This window comes from Urocampus carinirostris, chromosome 4 (genome assembly GCF_059441175.1).
Source record: "Urocampus carinirostris isolate Australia breed hairy pipefish chromosome 4, RoL_Ucar_1.0, whole genome shotgun sequence".
Classification (NCBI taxonomy): Eukaryota; Metazoa; Chordata; class Actinopteri; order Syngnathiformes; family Syngnathidae; genus Urocampus; species Urocampus carinirostris.
The window spans coordinates 39,349,693-39,366,967 of record NC_142352.1 but is presented as its reverse complement, the minus strand read 5'-3'; the positions used below and the strand labels follow the sequence as shown (position 1 = coordinate 39,366,967).

Genomic DNA, 17,275 nt, shown 5'->3' with positions numbered 1-17,275 from the left:
CAACGAGGTGGGAGGAAGTGGAGAAATCAACAACCATGGCAGACGAAAACATGGAGAGCATTTAATGGAGGGAAAGGGGGATTTGGAAATTAAATAATATTTGAGGGGACAACTCTGTTCAGCCTCCGGCAGCACAATAACTTTCAAATGGCTTGATACGCTTCATCAAGGCCTCCATGAGTACTTCTGCAAACACTGAGCGTATTGCGTTTGATGTCACGTGTCCTCTATTGCCCATGGCGTTTACCCAGGAGATCAAGTTGCATACAAGTCGCATTTAGTTGGAAATGCAAATGAACTGACAATAACATGGGATTTCCCCAATAAATTAGAATAAGCATTAAGCTCTGCAGTGGGAACCTGGCCAAATTCTAACCTCAGTCTGACTATATCCAGTATGTAAACATGCCCTGTTGTGTGTGTGCCATAGGCTCAGCAGGAGGCCGTTGTGGGTGATGAGGCGGACAGAGCTCCAGCAGGAGCCGGTGCTCCAGCGGGAGGGGTCGGAACGGCCGCGGCCTCTGCCGGCCAGGCCACCACCAGTCCGGGCAAGCAATCTTCTAGTGGGGAGCGCAAGGCCAAGAAGGAAGCCAAGGATAAAGACAAATGCGTCATTTTGTAACATCAAGAAAGCGTATGGAAAGCCATTTGAGCAGATGGTCCATGTGCTTCAAATCCAACTTAAGGTCTATGCACTAGTACATGATTCAGCACATTTCCTAATTTTTTTTTGTTTGTTTATGTTTTGTATTATTATTGCCACTTTTGGCTTATTTTTACACAATTAAATCTCACTAAGCCAAAGCCTAACTAGTAGGCATATTATAGTCACCTTCTGGACAAGACCACTGCACTTAAATGCCCACTGAAGTCCTACTGGTGCACAAAAAAAGCAAACAGAAAAGAAAACAAAAAATAAGGCAACGTTCTAGTGGCGCAACATAGTTGATTTTGTTGTGCATTAGAATATCTACCTGTAATAGTGACAATATGTTTTTAAGTCTTTTTACTAAGGTCCTCTTTGTTCAATCTGGCCAGTTAGTTTGGACTTAAATGTTCAAAATGACATGCTGCTAGTAACACCAAATCATCATCTGCATACTACGAGTATTATCGGAGCACTAAATCATGGGTGGGCAAACCTTTTGAGTGGTTCCATTTGGTTAAAACAACAGGATTAGGAGAGGAAAAAATTGATTGATTAGATAGTCTGGAATCCCATACATCGACAATACAAAGTGAAAAAATACCAATCTGATTTTTCTCAATAAATATATTTGGAGAACTGAAAATGTTATAATAAATGAATTAATTTGAATTTGACCTTTTTATAAAAACAAAGTATCTTTGGTTTTAAAGAACTCAGAATAATAGCAAATTAATATGAGAGATATATTTGATAATATGGATTTAAAAACTCAAAATAAATTAGGACATATTTTTTGCATGAAATTTAAATATCTTGATAAATATAATCAATGCATGATAAAAAATATATATATAGAAAAATGCTTCATAATTTTATTTTATGAGTCAGAGACCTGAATGGAGGGAGACTGGGGACAAGAGTGGCACCAAAACAACATTTCTTCTTTTTTTTAACCATATCGTTACACTAATTACATCATTGCCCAAGTCATTTTGTGCAATTTTGAGAAAAAATGCTTCCGTTAGGCAGAAGTGCCGTTGGTTTCTGCGATATGACTGGTTGACTGACTTGGACACTGATTAAGGGCTATACAAATAAACATGACTTGACTTGACTCGATAATGCATCTTTCAATGGGAACCTGATTTAAGAAAAATCTCAATTTGCCCCAAAAAAGTTAATGTTGCTCCTATGTTATTAGGGGGACTATAAATTACCCTTATATTTTTTTCCATATTTGTATAGCCGGCCCGGTTATAAAAAGGCTGACGGCCTGTGACCAAAGTTTGCCCATCCCTGCACTTCGTACTATCTATGACAATTTTTCAGTGTCACTCATACTAGTAGCCTGTAGTTGTCTTCCAGTTCTTCTAATATCCAGCTAATCCATGTTACCTGCCCTTAAAGGTATTCCCTACTTCTTAAGCATGCAAGATGTGAGGAAATAGAACATAGTTTTTGTATAAAATTTATATATGTTTCATTGGTATTTTCCAATTATTTTTCCAGATAATTCGTTTTGAAGATGGCATGTGTTGTGTTTGTCATCCTGCTGTGATGTCATTGGAGGAACACCAGCCCACTAACAAGGCAGTCGTCATATCGTTTTATGTGTGGTGAAAGAGATTATGAGTGTTTCAAGCAAAGTTTTGTTAGTCTTTGTAGAGAATGTCTAGGTGTTGTGTGGCATGGCTTTGCGATACGTGCCACACAAAATGGGTCAAACTGGCATAAAAATACACAGAGAGCTAACGGGGGCTAACTGGGACTGATCAAGGAAAGGCGGCCAAAGCCTCGGCAGAAAAACGCAAGGAAAAAAATCATTCAGCTAGTCTAACCACGAAATGCGGCAATAGCTACAACAATAAACACTAAGCCAGCCAGGAATAAACCAAGTGTCACAGCAAAACCGGCACAAACGGCAGCCTAGCCGGCCAAACACACACGTCGGCAGCCCATGACTGCCAACCGGGAGCGATGAAAACAGGAAAGCCCTCGGCTGCCACAACGCTAACAGGGAGGTAGCCGAACAAAATTATAGCAGCGGCGCAAAACACAAAAAAAAACACACAATCGTCTACCTTCAAGCAGAAATGAGCAGTATGCAAACGCTGTTCACTACAACCGCTGTCCTTTTCAGAGATGCCTCACATGTTGTGTTGATGGGATACGCCGTTTCAAAAGTGTTGCGTTCCTGCAATGACGTCACAGCTCTACAGCAAACAAACCAGATGGGTCAACTTTGAGACTAAATATCTCAAGGAGAATAGTTCGCAACATATTTGCATAATCGTGGGTAGGAACACCACATGTTCTGTGCATAATTTTAAAAAAAAAATGTTTGGGAAACAACGGAACAGAAAATGTCAAACAAATATAGTGCACGAATAGAACTGAGCTAATAATATTTCCACTACCAGTAAGTCTGACTTGAGGATATTTACCAAATATTGATAGCCTTTTCTATTTTTTAGGTCCATTTGCCAGTAGAATACCTTCATAATGTCACTTGTACTCCACGGCCAAAGTTGTATTTTTAATGGCTTTCACTCAAGCCTTTTAATCATTTTTCAGCATCCTACTAGTGCGTTCAATCATATCACAGTTGAAGCGCCGATTACATGCATCTTGGATATGTAGAATATGGACTAAATGCTCACTGGCTTTGACATACGTGCATGCGTGTGTGCCACTGGAATGTGCGTGTGTTTGTAGGTGCCAGGGTTAGGGCAGTCTTTCTTTTCGAACTTTTAATTTTGCATCAGTGAAGGCCTGAATATGGTGTTTCACATTGAACACACATATTTAAAATGTGTCCTAAAGCCATTTTGGTACCATAGTTTAATAAGTTGGTCTTTATATACAGTGAGAATTTCCAAAATGCGTATTTCAAAGGCCCAAATATGGCGTAAAACCATATAAAAGACAATTTTGTGAAGTTTCAAATGGATCTGAGATTTTTAAGAGGTTCACCGAGGTCAGTTTTGGCCAGCCGAACCACGGATGGGAAAGCAGCTGCCCTCTAGGGAAGTGCTAAGTTGGTTCTTTCACTTCCACAATCAAGGAAATAAGACGGTCAAGGGGGCAGCGAGCCGCTGGAGAAGGTGGACTTTCTTCGGGAAAGGCCCAAGATCTCTCAAAAGGCCATACTTTTCACTCTAGTACTTGGCTCAGCCCGAATAACGTCTGAAACTAAGTTGGAACAAAATTAGCAATATGTACAGGGTTTGTACAGGTGCTTAACATCCTTGACAATTCATAAATTTTTATGAGGTGTTTTCAAGGTTGTGCTAAAATTTTGGATGAAGTGCTTGTAAATGCTTGAAATTATTCCCATGTTTCTCAACAAGTATGCTTAAGATTTACGCTGACATGCTTTGCCACTGCATTTCTTTCCTGTGATTATCGGCAGCTGACATTAGTTTGGCATTGTCCTTTGACTAGCCATCACACTCTATGGGTCGCTCCCAAGACGACAGGTGCATGCTGCACGTAAACAGGAAGTGTATTAGTGCTAGGATAACACATCAATTATGGACATTTATTAGGGCCATGCAAAAAATAAAGGCAGCTTTTCCCAGTGGTAAATTGTAGCGGGAAGAACTTTTTCATAATTGCTCAATGTCTATATGGGGAGAGATTTGTCTAAAAAAACAAATATTTTTGCGATTTATTCAAGATCTAATAGTCACATGTCTTAATAATAAATGCACATGCAAGATTAAAACTCTCATATGTAAATCACAGATATATTGCAAAATAGATGATTCACACCAGGTTTCTTCTTTTAATGGCACTGGAGGGATTGAACTATTGGCTTTTCAGTCCTTAAGAAGTGCTTGAATTGGGAAAAGGTGTACAAACCCAGTATGTAAAATATGATACCTAGATACAATTTACAAATATGTTTTTTTTATGTTTTTACATCCCATGTGAGTCTTCAAGTGCACTTAAAAAACAACTTTAAAAGCACAGCTCTGATTTCCTGGGTCAAATTAGCCTCGGAGCACCTCCTAAGTATGTGCATCTGAAAGTTCACAAGATGTGTTTTCTCACGGTGTCACACCATATTCACAGGCCTTCGCTCGTTGAAATATTCAGTTAGGAAATTCTCCCTGTATATAAGGACCACCCTAGATTGTGCGTGTGTGCGTTTGCGTGTCCGTTGCGTCTGGCGAGGGAAAGAGACGCTCACGAGAGGATTTGCTTCCCAAACCACTGGTGCCTGCAAGCCTCCATCCTCAGCGAACCTCGAACCTCCAATCACAAAAAACCCAGCAGGATTTTTTTAACCAAGTCGGCTGAACATTGTTACGAGTTGCCCACCGTATTGGTCAAGCTGGCAAACTATTGTTTTTTTGTTTTTTTTTTTTGTTTTTTGATTTGTTTTGTTTTTTCCTAAGCTCAAAACATCATAAACATCTTTGGAACCTAAAAATCTTCTGCTAATGACAACGTTTGAACTTGTGACTTGTTCTGCTACAATGTTCATCGGCTTTATGAAGGCAAATCACTTGATGGCCACATTTTTTTTATTGACAGTTTCATTTGAGGCTAAAAGGTTTGGAATTCTGCTTATTCCATGCCCTTGATAGCCAGCTTAAAGATGGGGTGTGTCGTTTGAGGTGTCCTTGAAAAGTTGAAAGTTAAATATTTTCGCTATTAGGTATGTGTTAACAATCCCCAACTGAGTTCAAAGAACCCTTATGCTTTGTTTTCCACTGTGCCCATCTCCTCTTATCTGATTTTTAGCAGAGCTCTTTGGAGCAGAATGCATTAGGTTTCTAGAATGGAGGCTGAGGGAGTGCTGGAGAGTGACGTCATGTTTCTCCCAGCATGTTTTATTTTAATTACTATTTGTCACTATCATGAAAATGATGGAAGTCAGAAAAGGCCTGCTTCAATTAGAGTCCAAACGCCCACCCAAACCCCAAGAAAGATTAAAAAAGAAAGGTGTATTCGAGATGAGAAATGCACATACTTGCACGCGCATCATAATTGAGCTGACAGAGGCTGTAATGATGACCCAAGCCAGGAAATGGCATCTGAGAGTAAAAAAGTTCCAAATTCTGTACAGCTCTTTAAGGGGTCGAATCATTTTAGAAAAAAAACTTCTTTTTTTTCCCTTGTAACATTTTTTCCTGTTGTTGGCCTACAGGCCACAAGAATGCAAAAACATCATGATTTTCACTGTCAAATTTTATCTGCTACATTTTACACTTGCAAGATTACGATTGGTATCAGTAAACATTTATTTTCACAATTTGAATTATTTCTCTTCAACTTTGTTATTTGAGCTCAATGAACAAGTACAGTAATCCATCAGTTATTGTGGTTAATGGGGACCAAAACCACCCGCAAAAAGTGAAAATCCGTGAAGTAGCGACACCCCTTCAAAAATGCTTTATTTTTTTTTATTATTATTATTTTTTTTTGGACCTGCGAAGCTCTGAACACGCGAACGTGGAACCACGGAGTAGCGACGCCCCTTCAAAAATGCTTAAAAAAAAGAAAAAAAAATTTAAAAATTGTTTTAATTATTTTATTATATTATTTTTTTTTTTTAGACCTGCGAAGCTCTGAACCCGCAAACGTTGACCCGCGAAGTAGCGAGGTCCCACTGTAGTTACTCAAAAATTAATTTTGCATTTTGTTAAACTTAAAGGGACAGTGTGTATTGTTTGACCACTAGATGTTGCTGTATGGTGTAGTGCAGTGGTTGGAAACCTAAAATGTTGAAAGACACAAAAAAACATGTTTGGAATATACGCATACGTACTACATACTTACATACATATTATATATAATTTAAAATAACAATTTGAAAATGTGGGCATTTAATTTTAAGCCCTACAGTTCTCCCCAAAAACATAGTGTCCTTTGTTTATAAAATTATAACCAATCGCGTCGTATTGTACTAAATAATTGCTCATTTCGGAAATAATCTCTTTTGTTAACAATCTTAAGAAATTGTCTGTGTTTTCACACATACAAGCTACAATAAACGGGGCCATTTTGTTTGGAAACACAACATAGATTTGGTCCTTTTTTAAATTGGAAAAACAAAATGAGGAAAGTTAGCTCTAAATCTTCCTTTTTTTTCCAAATCCAAATTACCCAGTTTATATTTTATGAGTTGACACAAGCATTGAGGACCGATGTAGAAATAATTGTAAACATGAGTAAAAACCTACAATTATATGCCATAAAAATAAAGGAACACATAAATAAATCACCTAATAGGTAAATATGTGACAAAAATGCTATATATTATTTCATCATTTATCCTTTTCTATATTTTGTCGTGTATCCGACTCAACAAAATGTTATTCCAATATAACAGCCATTAGTTGATCAGTCATCAATAAATTGGGTATTGCACCAATCACCAAATACTGTAGGTTGATCACTGAATGATTTAACACTCTCTCTTAAATTAGCTTATGTTTATGAAAAACATAGCACAACGATTTTAGGCACTAAAGTTTTTCATGTTGACTGAATAACTACAATTCAAACTAATAGAAGAAAAAGCTAAGAGAGTCACATAAAAAGCAGCAATTTTACAAAAATACAAATAAAACAATGACGACTATATCTTCCATTGCACAATAGTTTAACAATAAAGTCAGAAAGTGCAAATACTGTAAACAGTACAATCTAAAAACCTTTAACAGAATAATAAATCAAATACTTCTACGACTGTTACAGAGCAAATGTCAAGAGAGTCAAATAAACAAATCAGCAATGTAACATAGAAGCCCATCTGGCTCTCTTACCATATTGACAATGGATTTATAGGTTTTTGTTCAGAAACAGTAACATGATTACATTTTTGGTTGCAACTCGTGGCTCTGTATGCTTATCTTCACTCTCAGTATTTAAAAGCAAAGGTACAAAGCATTACTCTCTATTTTTCTCGTAATGCAAAACAAAACAGATCTTCATTTCAAGTATTAAAATCGTATATCCTTACAGCATAACACCTGAAATCTGACTTTATTTACTAAGTTTCTCACATCTGTCCAGTTTATCCCCGTGAGTTGAGCGGAGTCAATATCAATCCCAGGGCAATAGTATCAATCTGATTCAAGAACTTGCTTATTATCGATAATAAGGGTTAATATGGGTTTTTCAGGACCAATTTGATGCCAATTATTAGTATTAAGAGAGCCAAATGATATTGATTTGCTTGTCCAACTCGTATTAAGGTACATACTAACTGAAATAGCTCCCTGATTTTTTTTTAACAATAAATAAAATGTCATTACGACTAGGACTTAAATTAAAACGAAAAGTGCATCGACATTTCAACGGAGCTTGCAAATTGAAAAGTGTGGGCACTCCTGTTTTAGAGCCAGATTGACGAACGGTTAATCACTCTGCCTTTCACTTTAGCCGTTTTTGCTCTATCAATCACATACACACGCTTGATTGACGAAGTAATGTTATGACAAGAGCTGAAGTAGCAGTCTCCACCTGAACGTGCCTCCTAAAACAACACTTTTTATGCTATTATTATTTGTATTATTATTTACGCTCCTAATCACAAACGTGCTTTTCTACCAAGGACTCCATATACTCAAAAATCTCTATTATCAGCTGTCTCGATTCACAGAATTGTCAGGACTCAGGACTTGGTTTACTCAAGTCAAATCACATTTATTTGTAGAGCCCTTAATCACACAATGTCTCAATGGACTGCACAATGACACCATCCCCTGATCTTACACCAACATGCGGGCAAGCAAAAACTCAAAACCTCGACATTGGGAAATAAAGAAACCTTAAGAAGGGGCCTCACAAGTGGTAATTCCCCTTCTAAGATGACCAGGGTGCAATAGATTTCGCATTGGGTAACAATAGACAAAACATAGTGAACATCAATAAGAAAATCATGGGTAAGATGTAATAATTTATCCAGAAAGTGCAGGACAGCAATGACACCTAAACCCTGAGAATTGTCCAAAAAGTCAACGACAGCTCAACGCAGCTTCCCATCTCTGCCGGTTGGTCGCTGCAGACGTTGACATACTTCAGGTCCAGGCGCTGGTCTGCTGACTCATCTCGTTTCCCCGCTCTAACCTTATACTTCTTGTTTTAGTGGCTTTGCCCCCAGTCGCTTATCCAATCAGAAGGCGCAGAGTGGGTAGTGTCCGAGACAGAGAGAGGGAAGCAGAGGCTCGGCTGTATCACAGCTAAAATAATCGGCCAACAAAATTGCCAATACCGCTATCCGTCAAATTCCCAAATACCGGTGCCTATAATCTGCCCGCCCGATAATCGATCAACCTTGCTAAATAATATCGATATCGATCCGTCCACCCCATTGTGTGGTACAAATACTAATTAATTGGTTCGTATTTATTTGGACATTTATTTCTACATATGGCAGAATTGGTCCTCCATATACAGGTAGCGGACAGAACTGTTCTATTAAATACTCTTCTTTGTCTTCAGGACAAAAGAGAGCTCTACTGCATGGACCTTAAGCTCGGATAGAGGGGGAAAAACAACAAAACTGCTTTCTGACCAGACACGTTCACCCTTACAAGAACGTGTACACGTTTGTGAAAAGCATCTGCAAGAGGACACTCCTCATTTTTTCTATTGAAACATTCCAGTCGGATGCCTTGAGTCAAGAGGAGGGACATGAGTGGTGGTGGGGGGGATTCTCCTCTTCCAAGATTTTTTGTTTCCCCAAACATACAAGGCGCCTTATGATGTTTTCTAAGACAAACCCAGGCGTGGGAGCAGTGTGAGACAATCTGCCAACATCACAACTTCTCAGGCCTTTTTCTGAAGGGACATCTTGTCCTAACTCTTTTGTACGGGCGCACGTCCTCGAGGGGGGCTCCAGTCACATGTTGAACTGTCGCCATGGATATGCTGGGCGCTTCCTTTGGACACTTCAACCCCGTCTAAAGCTGCTCTTGCATGCAGACTACCTAAAGAAATACGGTGAATCTCCATTGGAGGGCTTTGGTTTTGCCAATGAATTCTGTTGATGTGTGCTTAAAGGGACAGTGTGTATTATTTGACGACTAGACACCACTGTATTGAGTAGTGGAGGGATGTCAAACTCCATTTGACTCTGTGGCCACGTCTGGACTTTTCTGTTCTGTCAACTCCAAGTTTTTAGCTTTGTTTTTTGGTATTATTCTTTATCATTCAGCCTACTTTAGTCACCTAACCTACATGGTATAATCGGAGATGACAAGGGATCTTTTCTAAAACACATTTATTCACAAACAATAAGGAAAACAGATTTTCATGTTTGGCATTGAAAGTGTTAACTTATTTTAACAGTTAAGTGAATGCAGTTTTAAACCTGAACCAACTCGCCATGCTCTACAAACTCAACAATGCCCTCTGGCGGCTGGAGAGAGCATTTGATATGCATTAATTTAAAAAAACATAACTTTTGATATAACTGACTTAGAGATGTGCTTCATTATTTTTACATTCTCAGAAATATATGGCAGGCCAGATTAAACATTATGCGGCCTAGATTCAGCCCCCAGGCTGTATGTTTGAAATGCCTGCTATACTGTAACTGAAAACAAGTGCTTAAAAACACAAGGAAGATGACAAACTCAGAGACTCAAAGTGACCAAACCGCACCATTTTTCTTTTCATTTCATGCCTTGGCTTTTTGAGGTTTTTGGTTACCTGTAGCAGCAAAATGGTGGACATTTATTTTAGCTCCCACTAAACGTGGCTCATGTTATTTAAAACAAATGCATATTCATTGACCTACAAATACTGTATATATGAAATTAATGTTGTCTTTAAAGAAGTTTTTTATATCACTGGAAGGCCCAAAATAATTTACACTGTCCCTTTAAAGCTTCATTTATGGAACTGTCTCAGACAATTAGAATATATAAGTTATTTATTTTCTGTAATGCAATTAATCATATATATATATATATATATATATATATATATATATATATATATATATATAAATTCTGGATTCATGTTAAAATCCACTGAATATTGCAAACGAAAGTCTGTCTTTTGTAATCAAAATCTAAGTTAGACAAGACTGTATGTACAGAGACAAAGAACAACAATGTGTGGATAATAATTTTAAAAAGTCATCGAGGGAAGGCTTAGTCGGACCCAAATGTAATAATTGATATTTTAGGCCTGGCCTAGCCCAAAATTCGAGTCGGGCTTAGGCTTAAGATCTTACCTCTAGGCTGAAAGTGGTGGACAAAAGCTTTTTCCGCTTGCAAAAAGCTCGCTCGCTTAGTTTGTGAGATCGGTATCGTTTCCCAAGGCCCTCTAGCAGGCGCTGCCTCACTTTGAATCTGATTGACTAAACCAACAGCTTTATCAAACCCTGATGTTACGGTATACAGCCTTCAGGATTTTTTGTGAAGGCCACCGAGTAGAATTCCGAGCTTAGCAACAGTTAATGGCTGAAATGTGATTGGTTAAATGCCTAAATATAAAAGCACACATCTAGAAACAGCGCAACCAGGCAAAAGCGTTGAAAGGAAGCTGACAATTTGGAGTTTCATGGGCAAAATATTATTATCATCACATGATAAAGATATTTCAGGCCAGGAGAGAATGCCTCACAGGCCCTTTGCCACATCACTGTTTTTCACATTATTCTAATAAGATAGGATATTGGAGTGTAAGCCATTATCAGTAATGATAAAATACTTAAATATTATATATATTATAATATTTCAGTAGATTTATCATGAATCCTGACTGTGTGGCTAATTTTCAAATGCATTACAGAAAATAAGGAACTTTATCACAAAATTCGAATATTTTGAGACAGACCCGAAGAAAACAAATTCCTTGCCGCCATCATGTGGCAATTGTGGTGCCAAGGAAACTATGTACAGGTCTGTTGAGGAGCTTCAATAATACAAAAGTGTTTTTGTTGCCATCTTTCTACAATTTGGCGCCAACTGAATCTTGTTGAAGTGAGTTAAGGAGCTCCATGTGGTGGTCTGCTGGAAAATTGTTCCAAAATGAACTAAGTTGATATCATTTGAGCATTTTGTAGCATCTTGGTGTCGAGGGGTTTCAAGATTTTCGTTTTTTTTGGGGGGGTTCACTGTTATAAAAGATTAGCCTCTTTCCAACAGGGTTCAATGACGTTATAGTATAATAAGTGATTCCTGTGTTGAATGACACTAATGCATTTGAAAATAAAAACAATAAGGAATAAAAATGACAAAACACATGTTTGATAGTTCAATCACAAAACTGTGGAGTGTGGATATATGTATCTTGATGTGGAGTGCGGACTTTTGTGGAGTTCTTTTTTGTTTTCAAGGTGGGGTATTTTGACATTATGCCTCTGACAAATGTTCCTAATGAAATGGCATTGGTGGGATTCGCATTGGTGGAGCTTTTTTTTATCCCAGTCATTATGGATGGAAGTGTATTACTGTCACACCAGGGGGAAAGATCCCCCCCCAGCCCCGACCCCAAAACAAAAAAAACAAATTTTTACAGCATTCCCATTTGTATACATAAAGTTAGAGGTTTTCCATTATCATTTTTACTTTAAAACAACAGTGAGTAGTATTTGCCCACTAGGTATCGCTGTATTGTGTTGAGCAACCAAAAATGCTTTCCAAACGCATTGCTTGAAATCCTTGAAAATGCTTGAATTTTAATGTTGTGTTCAAGGATTGACTAGTGCTTGAATTTTCGCTGAAATGTTTTTAAATGCTTGAAACTGTTGCCATGTTTCTCAACAAGTCTGCTTAAAAATGAGACTGGCACTGCTCTCCGGTGGCTTTGTTATACCATTGCATTTATTCCTTCATTATTAATGGCAACTGGCATTAGTTTGTATGGCATACCAGCTCAGTAGCCTAGATGGTAAGGCGCCCGCTTTGAGACTGGGAGGTCGGTGGTTTGCGCCCCGGCCGAGTCATTCCTAAGACTTAAAAAGTGGTCGGCGGCGCCCTCTGTTGGCTGCGGCTGCATCGGCTCGCTACAACGGGTCAGGTGCAATCGACATTTCGTTCTGTGTACATTGTTACACAGAATGACAATACAAGGAAATTATTATTATTATTATTATTATTGTCCTATTGGTCCCACTCAAGGGGACAGGTGCATGCTACATCTAAACAGGACGCTATGATTTGTGTATTTGTTTAAGGACATTTATTATGAGCAATGCAAAACACTAAGGTAGCGTTTGCCAGTAGTCAGTTGGAATGGGAAGAACTTCCTGCAAATGAAAATTTAAGCTACATATTAGCGTCATTATACCTAACACCTATATGGAAAAATATGTCGCAAAAACATTGATCATTTTACCTTAAAGCAACAGTGTGTATTACTTGACCACTAGGTGTCGCTGTATAGTTTAGTACAACCTAAAAGTTGCGCCACGAACCACGACGAAGAATACAAACTACGGAGAATTAACTACATCAAACCGCACCATTTTTCTTATTATTTTTGGTCAAGCCTTTCACAAAGTTTTTGTTTTTAAATGTTATTTAAAAAATGCATTTTTATATGATAATTCGTGAATTTTCGCTTATAATTCGTATCATTATTGATTCTTTTTTTAATGACTTAGTTTATCGCCAGGGTCATCGCGGCACCACTTCCTGTGGTGTGTCCTGGGCAATCAAAGCCTGGCGACGCCCATCCTTCTTCAGGCTGTTTTTTTTGGGTAGGGGTTTGCTCCCCTTCATGATGTAGATAGTACTGGGTTCCATGAATACTCATTGCAGGAGAAGGCTCCTGATCTGACTCAAGTACAGCACCCTCTTCACCTGGTCGCCGTTGTTTTTCGGTGTAAAGCGTCATCCCGCTCTTCAGAGATCAGCCGGACCTCGGCACTGAATAATACACGTTTTTTTTTGTTTTTTAACTGATTGAAAGGTTTTTTTTTGTTCGACTAGGAGGCACTAAATATAACATCCTGTACTTTGTAAGATTTCCATTTCTTTCAAGTTTTCAAATTAGGGTTTTAAAAGCACAGTTGTAACATTATTGTGGCGGTTTAAACTTCCGGCCGCTAGAGAGCAGTGTTGAGTTTGTACAGCGTGTTGCCGGAGGTATAAAACTGCTGAGTGTATAGAAGTAGGGTTTTAAGATCAGTTGGGTTTTGAGGAAGTGTTATTACTATATGTTACACTTATGGTACACTTCAAATTGGGGTTTTCATACAAAATGTAGGGTTTTGGACAGGCTTTATACAGGATTTATGATTTTTTATGTGACAAGAGTTTTATACTGATTTTAAAATTGATTTATTTGTACGGTTAGTTTTTCACGTTTTAATTTCCAAGCAAGTCAGGTTTTCAATGTTGTGTTTTTAAATCGGGGTTTATAATGTTAGGATTTGTTATTAGGTGTTTATACTACGGTTAGGTTTCAAATAGGCCATTTAAAATAAGGTAGCATTTTTAAATGTTTTTACAAATTAATGTTTGAAGAAGTTTTAGGTTGAAAATAGAATTCATTTAAGTATGTTTAGTAGGCCTACTTCTGTTTTATAACGGTCAGGGTTTCAAGTGGGGTTTTAAATTCAGGTTGCAGTTTCAAATATGGGTTTAACTAAGAATACAGAGTCATAGTACACATGTGAATTAAGGTTAGATCTGCTATCTGGGTTCCAACATTTTATATTCTGTTTAGGGTTTCATGAAACGTTTAAACACGGGTAATTATTTCAAACCGGGGTCAATAGTCTAGTCTGTACCACACTTTGAGACTTCTTGTGATTAAGGGCTATACAAATGAACATGACTTAAACTGTCAAGTGCAATACCCTTCGAACTGACAGCTCAGCTCTACAATACTGCAGGGTTTTCATGAGGGGTGGGCGATACTGGAGATATTGGTATCGATCCGATCCAAGTAAATACAGAATAGTATGAAACTATACGGATCCAATACCATACTTTTTGCTTAGAAATATGATCAGTGAATAATTGAACCCCTTTTCCCTTGAGGTATCTTATAGTTACAATAAACAGCACAAATATTTTAAACGCTTAACATGGTTTCTTTTTTTTTAATTAGATATTTACAATGCAAACTTTAAAGGGACAGTATGTATTATTTAGCACCTCCTTGTCATATAAAAACCCTTTTCATTAAAAAGGTATTGGTTTAAATAAAAAGCAAAAATGCAACTTCCATACAAACGTGCATTTTATTAAATACTCATAGGTTGATAAATTTGCCTTTTTGACAAAACATGAGCCTCACCTTGATGGAGCTGAAATCATTTTAGGCCATTTTCCTAATACGGATCCCCAAAAACTTCAAAATCGCTGGGCTAAAAAGAGAAACATGGTGAATTTTAGTCACTTGGAATCTCTGTAGTTGGTATTCTTCCCTGTGCTTTTTAGCATTGTTCTACATTGCACTACACAGTACAGCAACATCTAGTGGTCAGAATAATACCCACTTGTGCCTTTAACAGTATAATAAAGGAAAATAAACAGTTCTATGACTAGTGTTTCAGAACAAAAGTCAATAGACAAGCCCAAAAAAGTCAGCAATAAAAATACAAATTCTCTAAAACTTAGTCAACTAAAATATCTTCCATTGCACAATAGTTTGCAAATAAAGTCAGTAGTGCAAATAAAGTATGCACACCATTGATTCCATTTGGAATTTATAATGTGTGTATAAACTTGATTGACTAATAGCATTATTATTGTGCTAGTTAAAATGGTAAGACAGTATCAATCCCAGGGGAATAGTATCAATTTGTCTCAAGTACTTGCTCAGTATCGCTAATATATTTGTCTCGAGCCGCCCACTTTTAGTTTACACATCAATGCCAATGAAAGGAATTGAGATTATCTGGGGAAAAAACCTATATCGTATGTGTAGCTACATTTTATTTATGAAACTATATTGATTATAACTTGAATAAGTAATGAATGAAGTTATTTTACATTACGCTGTAGTTACATTCAGGCACCCTCGGTGAAAATGAGTTTGACAACCCTGTATTACATAAAAAAAACACATAAAACATGTTGAATGCGAATGTTGTCGTTTAAAACTGTAAACTTATTTAAAACACTATCCAGCTTCCTTTACCTTGGTAGCGATGTTAAGCCAACTCAAGTAATGAATTTAATGACAAAATAAGGGCTGTTTTAAAGTGGCTTTTGACAGTTGTTCCGGTTCGTTTCGACGCACTTCCAGGGGAGCGCCATCTTTGTGTTGACAGAAATGCATTTCAACTCTGGTTTCCATTTCTTTTTGTCATTTATTGCTATATTCTTCTGGATTTTTTTGTACAGCAAACACACTTGTCAACAAGGGACTCGTTTGTGTGTTATTTTCATTGGTTTACATAAATGACCAAATAATGTACCAGGTATGTAGCCTTTCACATTGCAGTCACATGATGTATATGGTGATACATATTTAACTAATGCCTTATAGACAAGGAACACTCAACCTCATTAGAATTGCCAATAAAAAAGGAACAATGACGCTGTTCTTTTGTCGTGATTTGGTAAGTAGAAGGAACTGGTAACAATGAGCATTTCTCTTCAGGTAATCCAAATAAGAGGGTGGGCAGACTACGGCCCGCGGTCCAAAAGTAGCCCGTCAGGCTTTTTCATTCGGCCCGCTAAACGAAAATGTTCAAAACATACTGACAATATTACATAGTAAGTAAAGTGCTACTAAAAAAATGTTTTGGGGATGCCAACCGTGTCCCCTTTGTGTGTGTACAAAAAAAATACTACTAGATAAATATTACAACAAAAAATTGCTACTGAATACAGACGCTCCCCTACTTACGAACATTCCATGTACGAAAAACGGTAGATATTGAAAGATTTCTGGACATTGCTGTAAGTTATATTTGGTATTGTGCACCTTTTTCCGAGTACATGACAACACTTTAGTGCTTCTTTCCGCCGCTACCGGCATCCAACACTGTGAGAGCTCACCCGGCATCCTCGACTTCCTCTTCCTGTCACAGTCTGTTTGTGTGTAAACATACTATACTGTAACTCCAGGATGCTAAGAACTTTGACATTTTTATAGTTTAATATCTCGTGCATCCATTCAATATGGTTGGTGTAAAGTGTAAAGAAGAAGCCAGCCGTTTCTTTTGAACTGAAAGTGGAATAAGAGAGCTTGATGTGGTTGAGATAAATGGTTGGATCACTTTTTTCCTACCACTTTCTACCACGGAGGAAGTCGCCTAAGCCCTAAAGCTTATCTTCCAAAAGTACCGTATTTTCCGCACTATAAGGCGCACCTAAAAGTCTTAATTTTTTTCAAAAGCTGACAATGCGCCTTATAATACAGTGCGCCTTATTTATGGAACAAAATTAATTCGCAAAGTTTTGCAACTAACTTGCCGCCGCTGACTAGATTTTCCCCCGAACGCTAAGTAGTCCGCGGTGTATGCTGGGATTTATTTACCGGCGTTTCATTGGCTAACCAATGTGTCAATCATCATTTGAATCGATCACTATTGGCTGAAGTTATTCGGAGCCTCGGATTGGCTAGAGCGCCAAAACAAACCCTGCAATTGGCCGAAAAAGATGTATCAATCATCCGTTGAATCGATCGCTATTGGCTGAAGTTATTCAGAGCCTCGGATTGGCTAGAGGGCCAAAACAAACCCTGCAATTG

General features: G+C 37.8%; 1 protein-coding gene across 3 annotated transcripts in view; it reads left to right on the top strand.

Annotated features, from left to right (window-relative positions):
• Window positions 1-16,116, top strand: part of mindy2 (MINDY lysine 48 deubiquitinase 2) — a 56,449-nt gene extending 40,333 nt beyond the window's left edge. For 2 of the 3 annotated variants that reach the window (XM_088334503.1, XM_088334502.1), the window contains one exon: window positions 431-16,116. In XM_088334503.1, coding sequence (XP_088190629.1) covers window positions 431-622 — 192 coding nt within the window. In that variant the 3' untranslated portion in view covers window positions 623-16,116. The remainder of the gene's footprint in view (window positions 1-430) is intronic. The other variant, XR_015850326.1, reaches the window with a different exon arrangement.
• The last annotated feature ends 1,159 nt before the right edge of the window (window positions 16,117-17,275 follow it).